At 42.3% G+C, this 21,140-nt stretch overlaps 1 protein-coding gene across 5 annotated transcripts in view; it reads left to right on the top strand.

The window, feature by feature from the left end:
* The window catches only part of Immp2l (inner mitochondrial membrane peptidase subunit 2), an 845,970-nt gene that overhangs the window by 40,333 nt on the left and 784,497 nt on the right, over positions 1–21,140 (top strand). For 4 of the 5 annotated variants that reach the window (XM_085697717.2, XM_085697718.2, XM_085697716.2 and 1 more), the window contains exon 3: positions 5,632–5,768. In XM_085697717.2, the coding sequence (XP_085553843.2) occupies positions 5,634–5,768 (135 nt within the window). In that variant the 5' untranslated portion in view covers positions 5,632–5,633. Of the gene's footprint in view, positions 1–4,612; positions 4,765–5,631; positions 5,769–21,140 lie in introns of those variants that run through there. The other variant, XM_087911824.1, reaches the window with a different exon arrangement.

The raw sequence follows: 21,140 nt of genomic DNA, 5'->3' as shown, positions 1-21,140 counted from the left end.
CCCAGAGGGAGGAAGAAGCAGAAACTGTAAGCAGGGCTCAGATGGCTGTGACTATGACAGAAAGACAACTAGCCTTCTGGGAGTGGACTTCAGTGAGACAGATTGCCTTTATTCCAGAGTAAGGGGAGTATATACGATGGGGACAGCGGTTGGGGCTTCACCTAATTTGCATTTGGCAACATGGTCCTACCATACAGCTGGCATAATACCTAAGTATCATATGAACAGCAGAGGGGCATTTGAAGGGAGCTGTGTCAAAGGTCACCTTTAAGATAAGGCATCCAGGCTCAGAGGCAGCTTCCAAATAAGGTCAGGCAGATAATAGGAAGTCCTGCTGCAGGGGGAGGGGGTCCTCCATTCGGTGTCAAGCTCAGAGAGCTGTCTGGACGTGGTGGACTGCACCCTTAAGCAGCAGGACCCTTCAACGCATACATACATGCAGGTAAAATTGAACATAAAATTGAATATTAAAAAATAAAGTAAAATGAAAATGCCAAAAAATTATTCTCTTGATGTTAAATGATGTGGATGAGCATAGTGGGTCATTGGTATGCCACTGGTAAAGTAGTCTGTTGAAAAGTATATTAAAAGCCCAGTGATGGTTGTGCACGCCTTTAATCCCAGCACTCGTGAGGCAGAGGCAGGCGGATCTCTGTGAGTTCGAGGTCAGCCTGTTCTACAAGAGCTAGCTCCAGGACAGGCACCAAAGCTACGGAGAAACCTTGTCTCGAAGAAAAAAAAAAGAAAAGAAAAATAGAAAAATATACTACATATATTGTCAATGTGTATAAGGGAGTTAGCAAATGTATTTGAATTATAGATGAAATATATCACAGAAGAGAAATTAATTTTATTAAAGGCTCACATTAAAGTTGGGTCTGAATGAATGAAACGTGTCAAATGGACCTCTCATTTCATCAATGCAATAGTGAAGCTGCTCATGGAAACATTTAGCATCCTGGGCCAGACACCTCTCTTGGGTACCAGATGTAGGGACTCATACATAATTTTACTTAATATTACAGTTGGTGGATAAGTTGGAATGAACATGTCTTTTAAATTGCTTATTTTCTAAAGTTAGTCTGCAGTTACATTTATTTCAGTTTGATATAACAGATTGCAGGTTGGGGTGACTGTTAGGATTATGAAATATATATTGAAAACTGCAAAATTCTTGCTGATCTTCATTTTTAACAATACACACACACAGTTACAGATATTATACAAGAATCAGTCCACATCAGGTAGTTTCCCCCGTGTGGTATAATTAAGGTTATTAAAGGTAGTTCATTACTAAGATATCCATATATCAGCTAGGTGGAGAAGAAGGAAAAGAGCCTTGAGTCAGTGATAGAAAACACTTTATTTATTTGTACCTGACAGTTCATTTCTGTTCATGGAGCAGGGTTGTACCATCTAACCCTGTCTAGAACTCACCTTGAACTCACAGAAATTCTCCTGCCTCTGCCTCGCAAGTGCTGTGATGGGAGCTATGCATTTCCATGCCCAGCTTGTGGTTTTAATGAATGATAACAGACTCAGCTGCCCCTTCCTTTGGCGTGTGCGTTTGTATAAATGTGCATGTGTATGAGGACCTCTGATTTGGAGGCAGTGTTTCTTCATGTTGCATGTGGCCAGTGTCTGGTTGCCCTGGGTGGCTAACTCTGGAGAATGTTCTGCTGTCGGCTGAAAAACAATGGGCTCTCAATCCACAGGTCTCTCTAGTAATCTCACAAAGGCACAGTTCCTTCAAGATAAAGTGAAGTAGTTTCCAGGACTTAACAGTAGCTCCATAAGTACATCAGCGTTCGTCACATATGCAGCAGCGTTCTTTCTCCACAAGCTCCTCTTTCTTGCCTTCCATGTCGTGGTTGAATGACGTGGCCCAGGGATTAGGGAGAAGGCTCGTGGAAGGGCGCATACGGCTCCTCCAGAGGACCTGCGTTCAGCTCCCGGCACCCGCATCAGGTGGCTCCCAACCACCTGGAACTCCAGCTTCCATGATTTTGGTGCCCCTGGTCTCATGGGCTCTTACATGTGTGTGTACACCCTCCTCTCTCACACATACAACTAATTAAATAATTAAGTTAAATCTTAAAGTTTTTCTTTAAAATTATATAGTTTGCCAAAGAAAGTCCTGAGAAATAAGTTTATGGAAAGAATTTGATTGTCACTTTTCTGGTTTTTAAATGTTCTTTATTAATATATACTAATTAATATGCAATTTTGGGCTTCGTCGTACATTTTCATGCATGTATATAACACATCCACCCATTACCCTTTCTCGTCCCCAGTTCCAGGTCCTGTTTTTAATGCTCATTCCCCTTTGTCCTCCCTCCCTTTTTCATCATCACGAATTTCTCAGGTCCTCTTTCCTTCTCGTGTTAGTGACATTCAACATCAAGGGCAGAAAGATTTGTTCCGCTCCCAGTTTCAGGGTGCTTTGGGATGGGTGGAACAGCTCTTGTCGTGGGGCAGAGGCAGCAGAGTGGGGAGAAGGGACAGACTGAGAACCTTCATCGACTACACCCTTCTCCACACAGCCCTGTTGATGGGGACCCGGCACCTAAAACATGGTCCTGCGGGTCCAGTTTCCACACAGATCAGAACGCGTCTAGGGCTCTCACTGCAGGTCCAGTTTCCACACAGGCCAGAATACTTCCTAAACTAGGGTCCTTACCTAGTTTTTGCTTCCTATCATTTTTATGGCGTGTGTGTGTGTGTGTGTGTGTGTGTATGTGTGTGTGTGTGTGTGTGTGTGTCTTTTGGGAACTTAAAGAAAAAGTCAAAATGAAGTCTCGGCCTGTGCCATCTTGGCAGACACTTGGTCTAATTGCTTTTCTCAACTCTTCTGGACCCATTCTCAGGAGGACGAGAAATCTTCAGTTTCCTGGGAAGCAAGCTGATTTGTAGGCTTAGGGCCGAAGGAGCTCACGATTATATTAAAAAGAAAAGAGTCAGGAGTTCCCTGTCACTCTCCCATCCTCCTTCTTTACCTGTGCCTTCTGGCCGTGCGCTGTACCTGGATCCTGTGTAAATGCAGCAGCGAACAATGCGAGCTATCCTTTTTATGCAGGGTGTTCCTGGTTTGCATGACGGCTTTCATTTGGCCTAACAGGTTGACATCTCTCGATCCTTAAGTATATTAAGTTTCATTGTATGAGGCAGTGAGGGGGAATCTCCTGAACCCTAGAAAACCTGTTCATCATGTGGTTATAGGGCAGGGGAAGGATGTTTGTGGCTTGAATTCTCAGGCAGTGATTTCCATTCCTGTCTCAGACGTCCTTGTTGTATTAGGACTCATTTTCCAGCATCGTTTTTAAAATGATAGGAAGTTGTATATTTCATGGGTGCAAAGAGTGTCAGACAGTTAAGCTGCTAGTGTGGGGGCTTAGGCCTTTTTATTTGTTACTTGGCAGTCTTAACAGCTTTCATTTATAGATTGAACTGGCTATTTTTTCTTTTTTTATTGATTTTTTTTGAGCTCTACATTTTTCTCTGCCTCCCTCCTTTCCTCTTTCCTCCCCTTCAGCCCTCTCCCATGATCCCCATGCTCCCAATTTACTCAGGAGATCTTGTCTTTTTCTACTTCCCATGTCTATTAGATCTATATATGTCTCTCTTAGGGTCCGCATTGTTGTCTAAGTTCTCCGGGTTTGTGGTTTGTAAGCTGGTTTTCTTAGCTTTATGTTTAAAAACCACCTATGAGTGAGTACATGTGATAATTGTCATTCTGGGTCTGGGTTATCTCACTCAAAATGATGTTTTCTAGCTCCATCGATTTGCCTGCAAATTTCAAGATGTCATCTTTTTTCTGCTGTGTAGTACTCTATTGTGTAAATGTACCATATTTTCCTTATCCATTCTTTGGTCAAGGGGCATTTAGGTTGTTTCCAGGTTCTGGCTGTGACAAACAATGCTGCTGTGAACATAGTTGAGCATATGTCCTTGTGGCACGATTGAGCATCCTTTGGATATATACCCAACAGTGAGGAAAGTTGTTTCCTAATTTTCTGAGAAATCGCCACACTGACATCCGAAGGGGATGTACCAGCTTGCACTCCCACCAACAATGCAGAAGTGTTCCCTTTTCCCCACAACCTCTCCAGCATAAGTTGTCATCAGTGTTTTTGATCTTGGCCATTCTTACAGGTGTAAGATGAAATCTCAGAGTTGTTTTGATTTGCATTTCTCTGATGACTAAGGATGTTGAACATTTCCTTAAGTGTCTTTCAGCTGAAATGGCTATTTTTGTTTCTACTCCCAACCAACTTTTGCAGAACCAAATCTTGCTTCTTCAGGTCGTGAGCAGAATCAATAATCACACAGGTTAAGTGAAGAGATAGGATTTTTTTTTCCCCAGTGACCAGTGAAGAGCAGGATCTGGGGGTCAGGTTCTCGGATCCATTTCCCACCTCTCTTCTTAGTCCTAGCAGGTAAAAGAAATGGGCACAATGTTTATAACTTCTCCGGGCGGGTGCTGCTCCATGAACTCTGTCCCCTAGCCCTACCCTTCCACCTGACCTTGTTCTCAGTTCCCAGTATGTTGCGAAAATTGTAAAGTGTGCTCTGGAAATGTCTCATAATTACAGCATGACAGTATGAGGTGAAGGGGCAAGTAGCTGAGAAGAGAGTTGGTGGCCGAGTCCGTAAGAGCCGGCTTGGCTTTGGCTTTTTTGACATTGCTTTTTCCATAGAGTCTCCACTGTGATGTGATGTGAAGCAGTTTTATTAGTGCATGGACTCCCTCGGGGCTGTGCTTGGGTGAGGGTGTACTGTGGGAGGCTGTGCTTGGGTGAGGGTGTACTGTGGGAGGCTGTGCTGGGTGAGGGTGTACTGCGGAAGGCTGTGCTGGGTGAGGGTGTACTGCGGGGGGCTGTGCTGGGTGAGGGTGTCTTGGGGGGCTGTGCTGGGTGAGGGTGTACTGTGGGGGGCTGTGCTGGGTGAGGGTGTACTGTGGGGGGCTGTGCTGGGTGAGGGTGTACTGCGGGAGGCTGTGCTGGGTGAGGGTGTATTGTGGGGACTGTGCTGGGTGAGGGTGTATTGGGGGGCTGTGTTGTCTGAGGGTGTACTGTGGGGGTGGAGAACAGAGGCAGGCCTGGTAGGTGGAGAGTTTTCCATGGCAGTGTTGCCCTTCTGTCCTCGACACATGGTCACCCTAGTCAGAGAGGCTCTGAAAGAGCTTTCAGCTGGGTCAACACATCTCACTGAACTTCTGTCAGGGAAATAAGACTGCGTTTCCTTACGGTTAGAGCAGCAGAAAGGATTGTACCTTTAGAATGGTTGTGTTTCAAGTTTTTTTCACTGATGTTTCCAAGTAGACAAGCTGAAAAGACATAATTCATACATTTCCCTTTGGGACTTAGGGCACACTTACCTAATAGTTCTAGGCATGGGGTTGAGATATGCTACGAAACAGGGTTGTCATGCTCTAGCTGACAACTAGAAAACCTAGTTTTCTCTTCTTTAGTGATGTTGAGGATCAAGCCCAGGGCCTTGTGGGTGCTAAGCCCGTGCTCTGCCACTGAGTCCTGGTACAGCCAATTCCTATATTTCCTTATGTGGTTTTGGCGACTTTGTTTATCTGTTTCCTTTTGGCTAATTTCCTGCTGGTTGTCCTTGTGTCCCCAGGTATGGCACAGTCCCAAGGCTGGCTGAGAAGGTACTTCAAGGCCTTCTGTAAAGGCTTCTTTGTGGCGGTGCCCGTGGCAGTCACGTTCCTGGATCGGGTCGCGTGTGTGGCGCGAGTGGAAGGAGCCTCGATGCAGGTGAGCCCGAGTTCCGCTTTGTTCTGTAAAGGCGGTTCTTCGTTGTCTCTCACATACTGGGAGTAAGAGCGCGCCCTAGTGATTCTGTGCTGGGTCCTGAGAGGGTCCAAAAAGACACTGAGACTGAAGTTTCACCTTTTCAACTTTCTTTTTCATTTTTTTGGTTTTGTCGAGACAGGGTTTCTTTGTGTAATGGCCCTAGTTGTCCTGGAACTTGCTCTTGTAGACCAGCCTGGCCTCAAACTCAGAGAGATCCACCTGCCTCTGCTTCGAGAGCTGGGATTAAAGGCGTGCGCCACCACTGCCTGGCCCCAACTTTCTTTAAAAGTTATCAGAAGGCTACATTTAAACACCTGTTTAAGACTAAATTAGCCAGGTGGTGGTGGTGCACACCTTTATTCCCATGCAGAGGCAGACAGGTCTCTGCAAGTTCGAGGTGGGCCTGGTCTAGAAAGACAGTTCAGGGATAGCCAAGGCTACACAGAGAAACCCTGTCTTGAAAAACCAAGCCAAACCAAACCAAACCAAACCAAAGCAAAAAACCTAAAACCAAAACAGTGTACTTTTGTTTAGGTTAGATTCAGTGACTCAGTTAATGTGTTTCAGTTTGTCAGAAAGTCTATGTAATTGATTCCTGATTCCAGACATTCTAATATGCTCTTTAAGTGAGTTACTGATTAGAACTATATTAAAAAATTTTAAGTTAGTTTTTACTTTTATTGTGTGTATGTTCAGTTGTGTGCATGCTATAATTATAGTGCATATACAGAGGTCGGAAGATAACTTTATGGAGTCTGAGTTCATTTGTGTTTCAGGGATTGAATTCTTGGATCCAGGCTAGCTCAGCAAGCATTTTTGTCTGCTGACTCATCTTGTCAGCCCACACTGAGTAAAAATATTAAATGCAGTTTATAGTGGAAGAGCCTTGGAGTGGAGATTTCCAAAAATTTCGTACAAAGAATTTTATGGAGTAACTCAGTGGAGGTTTCACCGAGGAACTGGTGTTTAGGAGGTAACTTGGTGAGAAGTTTCGTGCAGCTGAGCAGCTCGCATTTGGTAGCAGGATTTTCCTGGTTGCCATCAGCATGTATTAAGGCCACACATTGTGGCCTTATCTCTATCACATTATCTCTATCAGATAAATACATAAAGTGAATAGATAGACTTCCAAGATATTCTAATCATGCAGAGTAATCTACTTAGGTTTTTCTCTTTGTTTTGCTTAGAACTAGTCAAAGCACCAGTTTTAAGGAATAAAGTTGGATGTGTTCCAACACAATTACGGTGTTAAAAATCAGAGCCCTTCCTAAGTGTGGAGGCTAGTGAGATCAGGAAGGTTGAGGCCTCTGGGGGAGGCTAGTGTAAAGCTGGGTTGTGTTTATGTTTGCTTTTCTTCCTTCATTTGAGGGGTCCTTAGGACCTCATCTTGGTCAGATGATCTTGACTTCAAGCCATCCATTTCTGGTTCCTTCCACAGCAGGTCACCAGTAAATTTGGTTATTAATTTGATGAAAGAAATATTTTAACGCACACAGCAACATGCAAAGCATATGATGTATAGGTATCTGCCTTTGTTTAAAAATGCAGCTGAAAACATTTAATAAGCCTTGGTCTTTATGTTTTATTTCTTCCGTTTTCAATTCCTAGCAGCCTTGTCTTAGAGTTAATCCCCAGGGGGAAAGGTAGATTTGCTTTGTAGAGCTTTTGAGTCAGATTTATCATTTCAGATTAAAGCTGGCTTCTTAACAGCCAACCAAATCCTTTTAGGAGCCCTAGAACCTTTTAGTAATAATCAGATTAATGATGATTTTCCCTGGCATCCTTAATGCTCTTTTGCTACACAACCCCCACTATCTACAGAGGGATTCTTTTTCTGTAGAATACAAGACCTCCTTACTTGGAATCTAATGATATTTCAGGGGATTATATCATAGTATCCTAATTTTCATACTTTTAGCTCGACATGTTCCTACTGAGAGCATATAGTTATGGCTGTGGTGGGGAGCACCAAAGGCGTTCAAAAAAAGTATGATTTTTGCTCACAAGACGTTGATTGCTTTATGGAAGAACAAAGTTTATCCCTAGTGAGGAAGGCAAAGAAGAAAGAGCTAAGTCCTGTCATTCCCAGATGCCATTCGGCCGACTGTTATTAGCCTTACGCAGATACACTTGACTCTGCAGGTGCATTAGTAATGCCTGCATCATTCCCAGCTCTACGCTTAACAAGTGCAGTTTATTACCTTGGAGTTGTGTGCCAAAACCCCTTGGTTACAGGTTATAGGAAAATAGCTTGGATTTACCTAGGTCTACAAATTCATTGGAGGGTTCAGGATGCAGTCATGATAGGAGTAGCAGCTTGGCAGCTGTCACAAAGAACGGGGACCAGCCGTCTCTCTGAAGTTATGTTCGCTGTCACAAAGAACGGGGACCAGCCGTCTCTCTGATGCTATGCTCTCTTCTATCTGCATCTTTGTGTGTGTATATATATATATATATATATATATATATATATATATATGTATATATGCCATCCATATCAGGACATGTGGAGTGCGAGCCACTCACATGTTTTAAAGTGCCTCATTCTGTCGCCACCTGACAAACATCTCACTTCTTTGAAATTAGAAAAATCAGTAGTTCTCCTATATACAAATGATAAATGGGCTGAAAAAGCAATCAGGGAAACATCACCATTTACAATAGCCACAAATAACATAAAATATCTTGGGATAACTCTAACCAAACAAGCAAAAGACCTGTATGACAAGAACTTTAAAATTTTGAAGAAATTAAAGAAGACACTAGAAAATGGAAAGATCTCCCATGCTCTTGGGTAGGTAGAATTAACACAATAAAATTGGCAATCTACCAAAAGCAGTCTATAGATTCAATGAGATGTCCATCAAAATCCTAGTAAAATTCTTCACAGACCTTGAAAAAACAATACTCAACTTCATATGGAAAAACAAACAAACAAACAAAAAAACCAGGATAGCCAAAACAATCTTGTCCAACAAAGGAACTTCTGGAGGTACCACAATCCCTGACTTCAAACTGTATTATAGAGCTCCAGTAATGAAAACAGCCTGGTATTGGCATAAAAACAGATAGGACGACCAATGGAACAGAATTGAAGACCCGGATATCAATCCACACACCTATGAACACCTGATTTTTAACAAAGAAGCTAAAAATATAAAATGGAAAAAAGAAATCATATTTAACAAATGGTACTGGCATAACTGGATATCAATATATAGAAGAATGCAAATAGATCCATATCTATCACCATGCACAAAACTCAAGTCCATGTGGATCAAAGACCTCAATGTAAAACTACACACTGAACCTCATAGAAGAAAAAGTGGGAAGTACACTTGAATACATTGGCCAGGAGACATCTTCCTAAAAATAATCCCAGTAGTACAGATACTGAAAGTAACAATTAATAAATGGGACCTCCTGAAACGGAGAAGCTTCTGTAAAGCAATGGACACAGTCAATAAGACAAAATAGCAGCTGACAGAATGGGAAAAGTTCTTCACCAACCCCACATTGGACAGAGGGCTGATCTCCAAAATATACAAAGAACTCAAGAAACTTGATATCAAAAGAACAAAAAATTGAATGAAAAAAATGGGATACAAACCCTTTGAGAGAACTCTCAACAGATGAATCTCAAATGACTGAAAGACACTTTAGAAAGTGGTCAACATCCTTAGCCATCAGAGAAATGCAAATCAAAACAACTCAGAGATTCCATCTTATACCTGTCAGAATGGCCAAGATTAAAAACACTGATGACAGCTTATTCTTGAGAGGATGTGGGATAAGGGGAATGCTCCTCCATTGCTGGTGGTAGTGCGAACTTTTACAGCCACTTTGGAAATCAGTATGGCGATTTCTCAGAAAATTAGGAAACAGTCTACCTCAAGACCTAGCAATACTGCTGCTGGGTATATTATCAAGCATTTACACAACGGAATACCACATAGCAGCAAACAATAATTGACATCTTGAAATTTGCATGCAAATTGATCTAAAAAAATCATACTGAGTGAGTTAACCCAGACCTAAAAAGACAAATATAATATGTACTCTCTCATAAGTTGCTTTTAGACATAAAACAAAGAAAAAAAACAACCTACAGTCCACAACTCCAGACAACCTAGACAGCAAAGAAGACCCTAAGAGAGACATATATGGATCTACATAGGAAGGAGAAAAAGACAGGATCTCCTGAGTAAATTGGGGGCAGGGGGGGCATGTGAGAGGGTAGAAGGAAAGAGGGAGGAAGGTAGGGGGACAGAGAAAAAAATGTATAGGGTAATAAAAACAATAAAAAAGTGAAAAGGCTGGGGCAACGGGAGACCATGATTGATTCAGGCTCTATCAAATTCTCTTACAAATACATAGGTCAATTGGCCATCAGGGTGAGTGTTATGATTGATCTAGCGCTGAATAAGTACACAGTCTCACCTGTGACTGAGTGATCTGTGTGAGATTAAGGACGTGTGTGTGTGTGTGTGTGTGTGGTGTATTTTTAAAATTTTTATATTTATTTATTTATTTTGATGACAGAATCTCTGTCGGTCTGGCCAGCTTGGAACTCAGTATGTAGATCAGACCTGTTTTTGTCTCCCTGGTGCTGATATTAAAGATATGTACCACCACAACTGGTCGGAGCCTCTGTTTAAGTCACATTATTTGTGAGGATTGAGTGTGAAGTATAAGTGACATTTCCAAGAGGACAAGGTGCTGTTTTCAGGTGAAATTGGAATAGATGCTCTGGAAAGACAGGAGAAATGCATTTGTCTCTATAGCCTCTGGAGTTTGGATTAACTGCAGTTAACAGATCATTTAATTTACAGCTACATTAGACATCACTAAGTCATACCTAGAGTTGTTTAAGACCAGAAATTCACACTGAATACAAATTGTTGACTGTACAGTGACTCTTCTGTGTTTGAAGACATTGTTGCTAGCCACAGCTGTGATGCAGTGAGCAGGTCTAGACCCTGGGGTTCAGCAGATTTGTTGAGATTGGGATAAACGCCTGCCTTTCCATTTCTCTAGTTGTGGGGTGTTACAAAAAGGAGGAGTGGACCCCTTTGTTCTGTCCTGGTCGCCCGAAATAATTATATAGAAACTGTATTAATTAAAACACTGCTTGGCCATTAGCTCTAGCCTCCTATTGGCTAACTCTCACATCTTGATTTAATCCATTTTTATTTCTGTGTTTACCATGAAGTTGTGGCTTATCAGGAAATATTTGGAATGTCTGACCTGGCATCTCCATGGTGTTCTCTGTCTGTTTTTTTTTTTTTCTTTTTTAGAATTTAGTTTTGTCTTTTTCGCCTACCTAAGTTCTGCCCTATCAGGCCAAGCAGTTTCTTGATTAACCAATGAAAGCAACACATAAACAGAAGGACCTCTTACACCAGTGGGGATTTCTAGATGTCTCAGCACATCCTACAGGAAACACTCTGCATTTTCTTGGGGTGCAGCCTGAGGCTGTTATCCACTATAAGGCTATGGTTGGGTCCCTGAAGATGGGTACTCTGGATTGGTGGTGAGGTGTACTAAGGCTTAAAACTCTGAAAGGAGGACTGAGAAATAAGAGACAGGAAAGATAAACACAGCAAAGAAAGAAGAAAGTAACGACAAAGATGTGAAGGTCAGCTGGGTGCTAGGGAATGATGGAGGCCGCTGGAGATGTAGGGCCGTGAGCAGGGGTCAGGGCCGAGGATCTGTGACAGAGACTCAAAACGGAAGTGTGCTACCCGAAGACTGAGTCTCAGTGCGACCATTTACATGTCTGCTGCATGTTCACGTGCATTAGTTCTGAGGAGATTCCGCATTGCACTGTTCATTGATACATCCTCGTCATTTGGAATTCATGTGGTGGATATTATTGGTTTTAGAAACCTAGTATAAGGTACTGTGGTGGTTTGAATGAAAATGGCCCCTAATGACCCATAGACAGTGGCCCTATTGGAAAGTGTGTCCTTGTTGGCGTGGATGTGGCTTTGTTGAAGTGTGTCACTGGGGGCGGGCTTTGAGGTCTCGGATGCTCAAGCCAGGTTCAGTGTCTCACCCTCTTCCTGCTGCCTGGGGAATCCCTATGTAGAACTCTCAGCTACCTCTCCAGCACCATGTCTGCCTGTGTGCCACCATCCTTCCTGCCATGATGATAATGGACTGAATTGTCTATTAGTTGTCTCCGCAGTGTCTGCCAGCCCTAATTAGATGCTTTCTTTTGTAAGAGTTGCCAAGGTCATGTTGCCTCCTCACAGTAATAGAAACCCTGACTAAGACAGGTATTTCCTTGTTTTATGTTGAAGAGGCCTTATTAATTAATCCAAATTTTATTATTTTAATTTATGCTTTAAAATACTTTAAGTATGTTTTAGTGATATCTAATGATATTATATATAAAAGTGAAAAAGTTATTTTAATCATTTCTGCATTTTCAAATCTGTGATTAATTTTGTCTCCAGATGTACTTTTGGACATAGACACTATGGAAAGCAGCGATTATGGTACTGGCAGTCATTTGTCGTCCTAAGTACAGAGCACTGTAACAGATACGTGATAATGACCCAGACGCAGACTGACTCTGAGACATTTTTACTTTACTAGAGGAAGTTCAGGACTTACTAATACAGTATGATGAATGCGTCCACTGTAGACCATGTCCATCTCCCAGATAGATGTTTTGTTATTATTTAGTATAACTAGAAATTAAAAGTTATTAGATTTAGCATACCAGTTTGGCAATTTTAATTTGGATCCTAGCGGTATCTGAAAAATCATACCTTAAGCCCTTTTATTTTCTTATTTTTATTTATTCAAAATTACATTTGTTTTATTTACTTGCGTATGTGGATGTCTGTGTGAGCATCTATGTGTGTGTAGGGGCACATGTGCCACAGTGTACTTGTAGAGGCCCAAGCACAGCTTAGTAGAGTTGGTTCTCTTCTTTCACCATGTATGTCCTTGGGCTCCAAGTTTGATTGCAAGGCTTGGAAGCAAGCTCTTTCCCTGCTGAACTCTCTTGCTGGCCATGCTGGTTAGCTTTCAGTCAGCTTGATATATATACTACGATCATCAGGGCAGAGGCAACCACAATTGAGACAATGCCTCCATCAGGTTGGCGTGTAGGCATGTCTGTGGGGGGCATTTTCTTGGTCAATCACTGCTGTAGGTGATGCCAGCCTGGGCACGTGGTTCTGTGTTGTATAAGAAAGCCGGTTGAGAAGCCAGTAAGCAGTGTTCCTCCATGGTCTCTGCTTTGGTTCCTGCCTCCGGTCTACCTGAGCTCCTGCTAGACTTCCATCCATGATGGTGCGCATGAGGAAGAATAAAGTAAAGTAAGTCCTTTATCATTCAAGTTGCTTTGGCCATAGGTTTTACCACAGAAACAGGGAAGTATAACTAGAACACTGGCCTAAATCATTTTATTTTTGGCTACTGTATTTTGGTGTTAAGATGTCGCTGACTTACCTAACGTATTTGACTCTCACTCATGGGTCTCTGAGTTAATGTAGTCACTATAAGGTTGGGTTGGATGTCTTACCTAACATCCTTACCTAACTGACCTAACATCCTTGCCTCTACTCTCACTCATGAGTCTCTGAGTTAATGTACTCACTATAGGGTGTGGGTTTGGTTCTGTTTGCTCCACGGGGGAGTTATTGTCTAGGTGATCTGCTCTTCTCATGGTTGATAGCAAGACATGGAAGGATGAGAAGAAATAGCTTAGAAACCTTCAAAAACCATAGTATAGAACTTTGATTCATCTGTCTGTATTCCATTTGATGTATATACTGTGTGCATGCTTCGTGCTCATGGAACTGGGCAAGGGTGCCCTGGAACTGGAGTTACAGAGAGTTGTGAGCCACCATGTGGGTGTTTGGAAATAAAGCTGGATCCTTTTGGAGATCAGCCAGTGCTCTTAACTTGTTGAACCATCTCTCTACCCACCAGACTCTATTGTTTAAGGCCAAACCCAAAGTCAACCAGTGGAACCAAGTTTCTACCCTCAGGGAAGCTGAAGAAGGGAAGATTGAGTTAGGAAGTGTTTCCTGTAGCCACGCGGACTCCAGGGATACATGGTTGGTCATAGAGGTTACTTAAAAAGTTATTTTCTTTTGAGGTTACCAAGAAATATTCCTCATTTTTAAAAAATAAACCAATATAGACAAATTTGTAAACGAATGGAAGCTGGAATATCTGCTTTGTTTGAATATACCTCAGGCCCAATTATATTGCCACCTTAGTGTGGCTTGTCTTTAAGTCAGTTTGTAACTTGTAGATACATTATTTAAGAAAACTCAAAGGCTGAAGCATAAAGTCTAATTAAAGAGATTTGTACTCTTACTCTTTTGGCTTTCTGGGCTAGTGTTATGGCAACACCAAATATTCATCCTGGGAGTAAATTTTGATATAAGAATTCTTTAGATCTTTATAAATACTTATTGGCTGCAGTGTAGCAGGAAAATTTGTTTTTAGGATTACATCTTTGATTAATAATTATTTACTTTTTAGACAGTCCTCAGTAGTTCTTTTCTTAATGTAGGTTTTCTAGTTTTAATTTTCAACTCATCATCCATCTTAATAGAAGGATACGGATTATCAGATGAAAAGAGTCCGGTTAGGTGACAGTAAGTCATAAATGAAACTAAAAAAAATTAATGAACAATGAGGAGTTCAATTGAAAATAGTGTTCAGCTTATGCCATATTGTTTTTTTTTTTAAATATAGCTTTGTAGATACAGTCATTTGGATGAGACGTCCCCTTTGCAATGCTCAGCACATAATGATTGTGGGCACAAATTACTGGTTAATGATTATTCATGCTGACCCGTTATTCCCTGTAGTGCACATGAATCAATTCTACTGCTTGTTGAAAGGTTACCTATGAAAGTAGATGCACTTTTTTTCTCTTATAGAAGCACCATATTACACAACATTAATTTAATTCAGGAAATGAAGACTGATACTGCATACAGTTGAAACTACAGAGGGAATTTATGTAGGTGGAATGCAATTATTCAAATTAGAACTTCAATGAATTACCAAGGCTGTTAGAGCAAAAGGGTGCCCTAGGAATAGTTCAGTGGCCTCACACCCAAGTTTTAGGCTTTATTTGAGTGAGGATGCCTGCAGCGGGGTCACTGGCTCTGGCAGAAGGTGTGCGCTCTCCACATCTAAAATTAAGATTTAAGGCTTTTTCAAGTGAGGGAGGGAAGTCATTTTGAGTATTGTCATCTTATTCTTGCTGCAATTGCTGCATGATTTCATTCTCTTTTTCCTGTTTTGCATTGCCAGAGGCAAAACCACTTGAAATTATCATTGCCTTCTGCCATCTTTCCAGCCCAGACTTCAGATATATATATGCAAATAGATTTCAAAATTAGGCAATATGAGGGAAAGCAGAGTTTATTTAGTACCTGTCATTACTCATCAATAATACCTGTTCAGTTCATCAATAATACCTGTTCATTGGTCTGAAATCGCCTTGACTTTGAGCCACCTGTGTACAAGCCTGAAGAAACTGGCTTGTAATAAACCTCTTAGGCTCCCACATAGTTCTGTAGTCATTATCTTCTTGCCTGCTGAGTTGAAAATGGAACGTTCTGTCCAAAAAGTAAGCAAAGAAGCCCTTTCTTTCTCTCAAATCTCACTTTAAAAAATTTAAACATATAGAGGGCTTCCTGAGACTCACTAGTCATTGTGGTTGTATTAATAACTGTGATGCTGCTATTCTCAGAAGCTGGATACATTCTGAAGGAACGAGTTACACTGATTTACACTCCAGCGTTTCTGGTGGAGCTTGGGAGTTGGACTTCCTGCTGAATCTGCACTTCTGAGATGCTGAGAAGCACCTGGCACAGTTCTCCTCCTGTGCACACGCCACTGCTCTGTGCTTTGACACCCCTCCCCCATGTCGACTGAGGCTGACATCCAAAGAAGCCAGGATTTAATGTTCAGATATTTTATAGGGTTGGCTGGTGTGCTTTCTTCCCAAATTACTATTGGCATAGAAATCTCACCTGAATGTTCCCCTTAGGATGTCCCAGGTTCTTATGTATTTCTGTAACCCATCATTAATGGGTAATTCAAATGGTTTGTACTTATAACAACAGACATGTGATCGTGGAGCAGTTGGTTAGTGATAACTCTGTAATGTCTCTTTTTGCATTTGCCCCTTCCCTTCTTCTCACTAGAAAATAATAATACTTCTGTTTTGCACAGCCAGGGTTATGGCTTCTTAACACTAATGTTATTATTATGCCTTTAGAAATTTAACTAAACTGCATATGGTGGCAATGCTTGTAATAATCCCAATACTGGAGAAGATAGGCAGGGGGGTTTGCGGGTCTGGGTCAGGCTGGGCTACATAGCGAAACCCCTCATGTGCCCGCTTGGCACACCGCGTTTCTGAGCTCTGTGGACCCTGGAGAGTTGGAATGGGGTTGGTTTGACTTGATTATGATGTTGATCATCAAAAATGACATCAGTTCTGCTTGTCATTCTCCTTCTGCTCCTGTAATAGAGCTCAGACTCTGGACACAGGCTTCTCCACCGCCTCATCTCGCATTTGTGTAAACAACAGCAGCAATGACAACATCGACAAAACCCAGGGATGTCATCAGGGGTTTATTTCTCAGGTCCTCAGGCTTCTAGCATCCGAGTCTGTGTACCTTCCCACCTGCCTTCTTCCTGTATTTCTTCATTATGTGACACCTGGGCGGCTTTTATTCCAGAGAGCGGGAGATGGCGGAAATGAGTGTAAATGCTCGGTTTTGGCCTAAGACTATAAATACTCTGCCTGCCTTAGCAGCCTTATATGAGCGCCTCACTTCAGAGATAATAAAAATGGGGATAGAGAACCCATAGTAGTCATGTGACTGTATTCCGACCAGTGAGAAATGACTGGGGATCAGGCGCCATTTCTGCTCTGGCCCCTGAAAACCTTTGTGACATTGTGCTCTGTTGCTCTGTCAGGTTTCTGACTGGCTGCAGATGCTTGTGTTCTGTCAGGAACTAAATAATCAGTTGTGGCCAATATAGGTTGTACTTACATGTCTGGAGGCAAGAGGCAAGGCCCCCACACAGGGCCTCAGTGGAAGGACACCATAGTGCTTAGAAGGCAGGGGACAGGAGCAAGGTGAAAGCATCAAAGCCGGCATTGTGTTCCTGCGTAAGGACAAGGAAGGGCAGGTGGACAGGTTTGGACCAGTCAATCTGCAGTTTTGTAGACTAGATGCCTGGGTCTGGTAGCCGGCCTCAGAGTGATTACAGTGTAGGGATACTGTCTCTTAAACTGTACCGGCCTGGCAGAAGAGGGAATAGCTGGGCTGAGACTGCATATCAGAGGCATGCTGTGGTCTTAGCTTTTGCTGTCTCTGTGCAATAGTCCTGGAAGGCGGCAGTCTTTGTTGCATGGGAAAGCATACAGGTACCTTCTCGTCACCCCTCTGATCCATTCGGCTGCTTGGAGCTGCCGCTGCCGGCAACCACCCAGTCTGCAGGAACTAGTTCAGGAGAAGATCAAAATGCAGAATTCAAAGCAGAGTTTCTTCTGAATGCTTCTAGTTTTCGTACTGTCACAGACTGGAGAAATTGTAAGTGGGTAGTTTTCGTCTAGGCCTCTGTTGGAACAGACAGTACAGCAGACAAGCACATGCAGGGACTGCGGCCATGCGCTCTTAGGTACATGTGTTTCTGCGTGACATTGGAATAAACTTGTTTGGTTAGCCACTGAGGTTTTGGGGTTCTCTCCCAAAGCGGTTAGCCAAATTTGATTATATAACAGGACTCACTTCCTTGCTTTTCCTCAGAGTTCTTTTAAAACCAACCCTGTTACAGTGGTCTGCCCTTCACCCATGATTGGAAATTCTTCTCTGCTATCCTTTTGTTAGTTCATAGATTATTACTAACTGTACTTTGTAGGCTTCTCAGAGAAAGAGACTATTTTCTTCTCATCTACCCATTCACAGGGATGCTGAATAAATGCATATTAAATGTGCTCTTTGAAGCATTAAAGTGCCTGAATAATTAAACTACAGAAATATGCTAAATATTCATTAATCATTTTTTTTTTCTTAGACTTTGAGGTTGTTTCTTCACCATTCTGAAAACTTTCTTTGCTCGCTGATGAACTTGTCATGTTCTTACGGCAGAGGTGTTCATCCCTTTCTGCCCATGACTCATACTGAGGTACACCTTGTTGTACTGTACACTTATGCAAGCTGAAACTAAAGCTTCATGTAACAATACTTCAGAGATAATTATCATCATTATGTGCAGTGCCCTCTGATACTTTCAGTTATGTTTGCAACCCGCTAAATTGATTCTATGACTCACTCATTGGGCATGACCTGTAGTTTGAAAATTGCTGCTTTCTGGCTGGAGGGAGGCCCGGCAGAATGAAGCAGCTCAGACTGAGCTATAACCAGGGGAGTAGAGTGTGTTTGTCTTTGATGATAAAATTTTAAGTGTGGATCTGTCCCAGGGATTTAGGCAATAAGGACAATGTGAAGGATCTGGAGGCCCATTGTCTATTCTTGGTTTAAAAATTCCTATTGTAGTTGATGTGATCCTTGGACCTTTTTCTGTTAATGTCTCCTGGTGTATTTGTTAATTATGACTTATAAGCCCCGTCCCATACCTATGAAATTGGAATCATTTTCTGAGTACTTTGGGATACATGTTGTGAGAGTTTCTATAAATAGTAACGTTTGAGAATTGTTTTCTTTTGGAGAGTTCCAAGTCTGGGTGAACTCAGTTTGTTAGAGCTTTGCTAGACTCCCAGCTGCCTTTACATGACAGACAGGTCTAAGTATCGTTGTTAGCATTTGACTGCTTACTCTTGGACCTTCAAGAATATGTCCATTTTGACCTTCTTTCTCTTTAATACAATAGTTTTTGATTTGTTTATTTTATTTTCTGGGCATGTGTTTGCCCTTGAAGAGGGTGTTGAATAACCTGGAATTGGACCAGTGGTGAAGAGCCACTGTGTGGATGCTGGAAACCAATCCTGAGTCCTCTGCATTAACAGCACCTGCTGTGGACCAATGAGCTCGTTCTCCAGCCCCGCACCATTTTCTTACTCACTACATATTTGTACCAACTTTAGCATGTTTTAATCTTTCATATGCTTATGTCAGTTTATAAATATGTCCTTCGAGTTTTTACTACTTAAGAACTCCATTTTTTTTCTTATGTTTTGTTTTTCACTTTCTGGTCTCTAATATTTTAAAAGCGAGCATGTTGTACTTTCTATCAGATTGGTTTTTTAAGTCATCTTTTATTTTTGCCAGAAAACATTCTTTTCCTTGTTTAAAAAAATAGACTGTAATTTTCTTTCTTTCTTTTTTTTTCTTTTTTGGTGCTGCTGGGTTTGAACCTCGGGCTTCTCAGATGCTAGACAAATGCTCTACCACCGAGCTGTATTCCCACCTGTTTTTGTAATTGTTGATGTTGAGAAAGAAGCATGACCACATGTGTCATTTGAGCAATTGACCTGTTCTCTTAGCATGAGAGTCATGTTGGTTTTTGCCTCAGTGGCTTCTCAAGGAATGAGACTTCTCTTTTTGATTTGTAGATTCCTTCTCCCTCCAATCTCCTGCAGTTTTTACTGATGAGTGACTTGCTTTGAACAATGAGACATCAGCAGACAGAATAGAAGTCTGGTGAGTGTTCTGAACAGGAACATGTAGGACCTCAGGCTGCTTGGCTGAAGGAGTCACTAGAATCTTGTTGGGATCTTGACCTGAAAGCCTCAGAGTCTGATGTGTCTGTGTGGTCAGTTTGAGCTGGCCAGCGCATTTGCCCTCAGATGATCCCATCCAAATGGGTGACCTCAAGAGATGCCTGTATGGGATCTCCCCACTAAGTGGGGCCCCAAATACAGAATTGCCAACAGTGACTTCATCTATCCTTGTAGGACACAGTTTTGCAGTGATTTGTTATAAAGCAACAGACAGCTGAGCAAAACCCAGTAGTGTTAGTGAGGTTGCAAGTCAGCCCCCCAACAAGCAGCGTTAGTGCTGGGACTCTGACTTTGGGGAGTTAGACTTTTGGGAGAGTTTGTTAAATGGCAGGCAACTTGTTTTGGAAACCAGGAAGGTGGGGAAGGAACTAGTATTAGAGACTGGAATGCAGGTTCCTGTTGTTCATATTACTAAAATAGCTTAAGCCGTCATCTTCGGGAACTCTGAAAAAAGCGGTGAGCACACCTCACAAACTTTCTACCAGACTGAGGTGGCTTCTGGGAAGAGCGGAAGCTGTCAGTTACTTCTGTCTAAGGGTTGCAAAGGGAGAAATGGATTGCAAAGGAAGAAAGCACAGATGCCCAAGACTTTATAGGTTAGGAAATTAAACACTGGCTCATTTCTAGTTTCCAAGCAGGCGAAAGCATCTCAGAGTAAGAAAACATCTGGGGTAGATAGGACACCCTGACTAGAAAATGCTTAAGATCTCCAAACAACTGGAGGCGGTGCTTCTTAAATTCTTTTCAATTGATGTGAGAGACTCTCAGGCCCTCAAGACATGTGGGCCACCGCATCCCAGCCCTTCTAAAAGAGCTAACTCTATTTTGAAAAATTACTGGTATAGTTTAGGGTTGACTGACATGAATCTCAGTTAAGTTAGTAGGAAATCTATGAACTTTTAAGGGATTTATACTAGCTTGTATTAAATCAGTTTAATAAGAGGCCTGAGTTCCCAACATACTGTGACAGAAACATTTCCTTTAAAAAAGGAACAGGTCTCCTAGCTCCTAGGCACAGGCCAGGAGCTAAATACCATGGGGAGTCTTTCCAGGGACGAGGAAAAGGCCCTGACGGAACAGTCTTTGGATAAAAGGTCTTTCCACGTCCAGTGCTGGATTTGGCCACCAAATAACTTCTCCCTTTCTCCCACTGCCTTTGAAACCATTGTGTTTTTATGTCACAAGTCTCATTTTCTACTACCCGGAATCCCCACCTTTGCTTTGCCCTGATGCCCATTGCAGACTGAGGGGCTTTGGTCCTCTGTCACAGACTGAAGCCTGGGGACCTTTGGAACTGTTGCATGTGACATCAGGACCAGACAGTGGAGTGTTGTAGATTGTTATGTTTCCATCCGGCCCTTTCCCTTGGTACCAAGCTCTGTGTCGTCTCTACCACACTGTTTCTAGGCTTGGCCAGTTGTCTCCTTTAGCAGGTGGAATGGCAAGCAGGGCTTGTTGGATGCCTACACAGAGAAGCAGGTCCTCCTACAGCCTCCTGAGTCACCCAGCGAGGCTAGCACTGATAAGATTGCACAGTCGTGGGCAATGATCTGCCCGTTCTGTGTTGGAGGGCTTTGTTTTGTAGCTCT

The sequence above is a fragment of the Myodes glareolus genome, chromosome 11 (genome assembly GCF_982192425.1).
Source record: "Myodes glareolus chromosome 11, mMyoGla1.1, whole genome shotgun sequence".
In the NCBI taxonomy this organism is placed as follows: Eukaryota; Metazoa; Chordata; class Mammalia; order Rodentia; family Cricetidae; genus Myodes; species Myodes glareolus.
This window is presented reverse-complemented; position numbering and strand designations above follow the sequence as displayed.